This window comes from Corylus avellana, chromosome ca3 (assembly GCF_901000735.1).
Source record: "Corylus avellana chromosome ca3, CavTom2PMs-1.0".
Lineage (NCBI taxonomy): Eukaryota > Viridiplantae > Streptophyta > Magnoliopsida > Fagales > Betulaceae > Corylus > Corylus avellana.
Genome location: NC_081543.1, coordinates 13975981 through 13978948, shown reverse-complemented (window position 1 = coordinate 13978948; position 2968 = coordinate 13975981). Strand labels below are relative to the sequence as shown.

The window sequence follows — 2968 nt, the reverse complement described above, 5'->3', positions numbered from 1 at the left end:
TGACTAAGATGATATCTTGTATCCGAAAATTAGTAGGTTGGATGTCTAAGAAAAAAACTACCTTTAACGAATTTTGTATGAGAAACTACAAAGGCATAAGTTATTTTATGCCATAAATACCTTATTTTACGTTACTAGATTGCTTTGATACAATTTGTAGTAACTCAAGAAAAATATTAGTCACATCTGAATTATAAGTAGTGATTTAACATTGGACAAATTGTATATATTTTTTTATAATTTGTTGACACGTGTCAGTATGTGATTAATGGGTGTTCATAAAAAAAATTAGTGGTTAGCGTGCATAGTTCCAATCACATGCTAACAAGTGTCATAAAAGAGTTGTAGGTATAGTATTACTTATAAATTTATAGACATGCAAACGCTAGCAGATATACCCAACTAGCTTGATCGGATTTGTAAACTTTGACAGACAGCTTGTAATGCTACCAATAGGGCAGTTAAATTAATAGTAATGGAACATTAGGTTGAGTTAGTTGCATCAAACTTTGACAAAAGCCCTAAAGGAATTTTTTCTTAAAAACACAGAAAGAGACATGAGGATTCAAATGGTATTGGGTAGAACATCATTGTCAGACATTTGCCTAGTACTTATTGATAGAGATGCAACTGCAACACTCCTAGCTTGCACATTGAAAATAGTTCAATTAACTTTGGCAATTCTTGCATGCAACAATCTCTCTCTCCATTTTCCTTCAATGGAGGTTGTGAGAATACTCACGGTTGCCCTTTTTTTGGCTCTGCATGGCACTCAAACCCTGAGTGTGGATGATGGGTCTCTAGCCGTCGATTATTACAAAGAAAGTTGCCCCTTGGTGGAAGATATTGTGAGACGTGGTGTTGAGACTGCTGTGTTTAAAGATCCTCGCATGGCTGCCTCCCTCCTGCGCTTGCATTTCCATGATTGTTTTGTCATGGTTAGTTAACCCTCTCTCTCTCTCTCTCTCTCTCTCTCTAGATCTCTCTCTCAAACACACATCAGAACACTTTTTCAGCGGTTCTGCAGTCAAATTGGACCAACCATCCAAATTATTTTCTATAAATTTTCTCCTTAATTACTTTCTGCAAAAGATAGAATGTGGTAAAACCGTAAAATGTCTATCTTTTTTTTTACTTCGTTTGATAAAACTTTTTCCTTTTTCATTATGGTTTCTCTTTTTAAAATAAAAATAAGAACTGCTTTCATTTTTGTGTCACGTTAGAATACTTATTATAACAAAAAGAAAATCATTTAAAAAGCATTAACAAATGGTGTTTGACCAGTACTTCCCATTTATTGTATGTATGTGTTTAAGATTTGAATTAGTAATAATTTGGTTATGGGTATATATAGGGGTGCGACGCTTCGGTTCTTTTGGACAGTGAGGGGAGCCTGGTGAGTGAAAAGCAAGCTGGGCCTAACCTCAACTCCCTACGTGGATTTGAGGTGATTGATGAGATTAAATATCTTTTGGAAGAGGCTTGTCCTTCTACTGTTTCATGTGCTGATATTCTTGCCATTGCTGCCCGTGATGCTGTTGTCCACGTACGTACTCTCTCTCTCTCTCTTGTTCAATAATGTTACTGGAATGATTTTGCAATCACGTAATAAGATAAGATAGATTTTAAGTTTTGAGAAAATTTAGACCTTAACTTTTAAGAGAACTTAGACCTTTTAAACTGATAATACTTATCTCTAATATTTATATCATAATCCCTAGTACTTCTAATATTATCTATAAAAATAAACATATTATCGTAAGGTATTTTAATCCTAAAATACCTCTATTATTAGACCCTTAACAAATAAACCTCCATTTCTTGACTTGGAGTTTATACCTTCATGAAGAAACACTCAAACACTTTTGTTTTTTTTTTTTGTTTTTTGTTTTTTTTTTTTAAAAAAAAATAAATTATTGTATCATTTTAAACCATATTATCTATTTTGAAATGGAATGATGAGTAATAATTTTGTATATTGTTGTAATAAGTTATACTCTTTTTATTTTTATTTTTTTTATAAAACAAGCAAGGTGGGCCAGGATGGGATGTCTCGAAAGGCAGGAGAGATTCAGTGAAAGCAAGCTTCAATGGTGCCAACGAGTTCATCCCTGCTCCCAATTCCTCTCTGGAGTCTCTCATTGCCAATTTTCAACAACATGGCCTCGATGTGGGAGATTTGGTTGCTTTATCGGGTGAGATTTTACAACAAATTAGTGCATACTTCCGTAGTTAAGCTTTTAAACAAATTAAAATATATATGAACTAGGTGTGAAAAGCGATTATGGTTGGCGGTTATTGACTAAAATCGCTAACTCACTACAAGAAAGATACTCATCAGGGGCGACTTATTAGGGGCGACTCAAAAGTCGCCCCTAATACTCAACTATTAGGGGCGACTTTGAAAGTCGCCCCTAATAGTTCCGTATTAGCGTCCACCTCGAAGTAGACGCTAATAATGGGTCGAAAAGTTGACTATTAGCGTCCACTTTACAGTGGTCGCTAATAAGTCGACCCTAATATACGCGCGGGAATTATCCTAGGGGCGGGAAAAATTTAAGCGGCGAAAAAAAAACTTTTAGGGTCGACAATAGTCGACCCTAATACTTAACCAATAGCGTCCACTTAAGTGGACGCTAAAAGATGGAAAAAAATAAAAAAAGAAAAAAAAATCACATAAAAGCTCAATAGGGTCGACTTTGAGAGTCGACCCTAATAGTTAGGCATTAGGGTCGACTTTTGTCGACCCTAAAGAGTGCGTAGAAGAATTAAAAAAAAATTTAAAAAAATAAATTTGATGACCAATAGCGTCCACTAAGAGTGGACGCTATTGACCTATTATTAGGGTCGACTTTGAGAGTCGACCCTAATAGTTAGGCATTAGGGTCGACAAAAGTCGACCCTAAAGAGTGCGTAGAAGAATTAAAAAAATTAAAAAAATAAATTTGATGACCAATAGCGTCCACTA

The 2968-nt window shown here is 35.0% G+C and overlaps 1 protein-coding gene across 1 annotated transcript in view; it reads left to right on the top strand.

The window, feature by feature from the left end:
• The first annotated feature begins 668 nt into the window (after positions 1 to 668).
• Positions 669 to 2968, top strand: part of LOC132173896 (peroxidase 20) — a 4559-nt gene continuing 2259 nt past the window's right edge. Inside the window, exons 1-3 of the mRNA XM_059585568.1 lie at positions 669 to 938; positions 1355 to 1546; positions 2030 to 2195. Coding sequence (XP_059441551.1) covers positions 720 to 938; positions 1355 to 1546; positions 2030 to 2195 — 577 coding nt within the window. The 5' untranslated portion in view covers positions 669 to 719. The remainder of the gene's footprint in view (positions 939 to 1354; positions 1547 to 2029; positions 2196 to 2968) is intronic.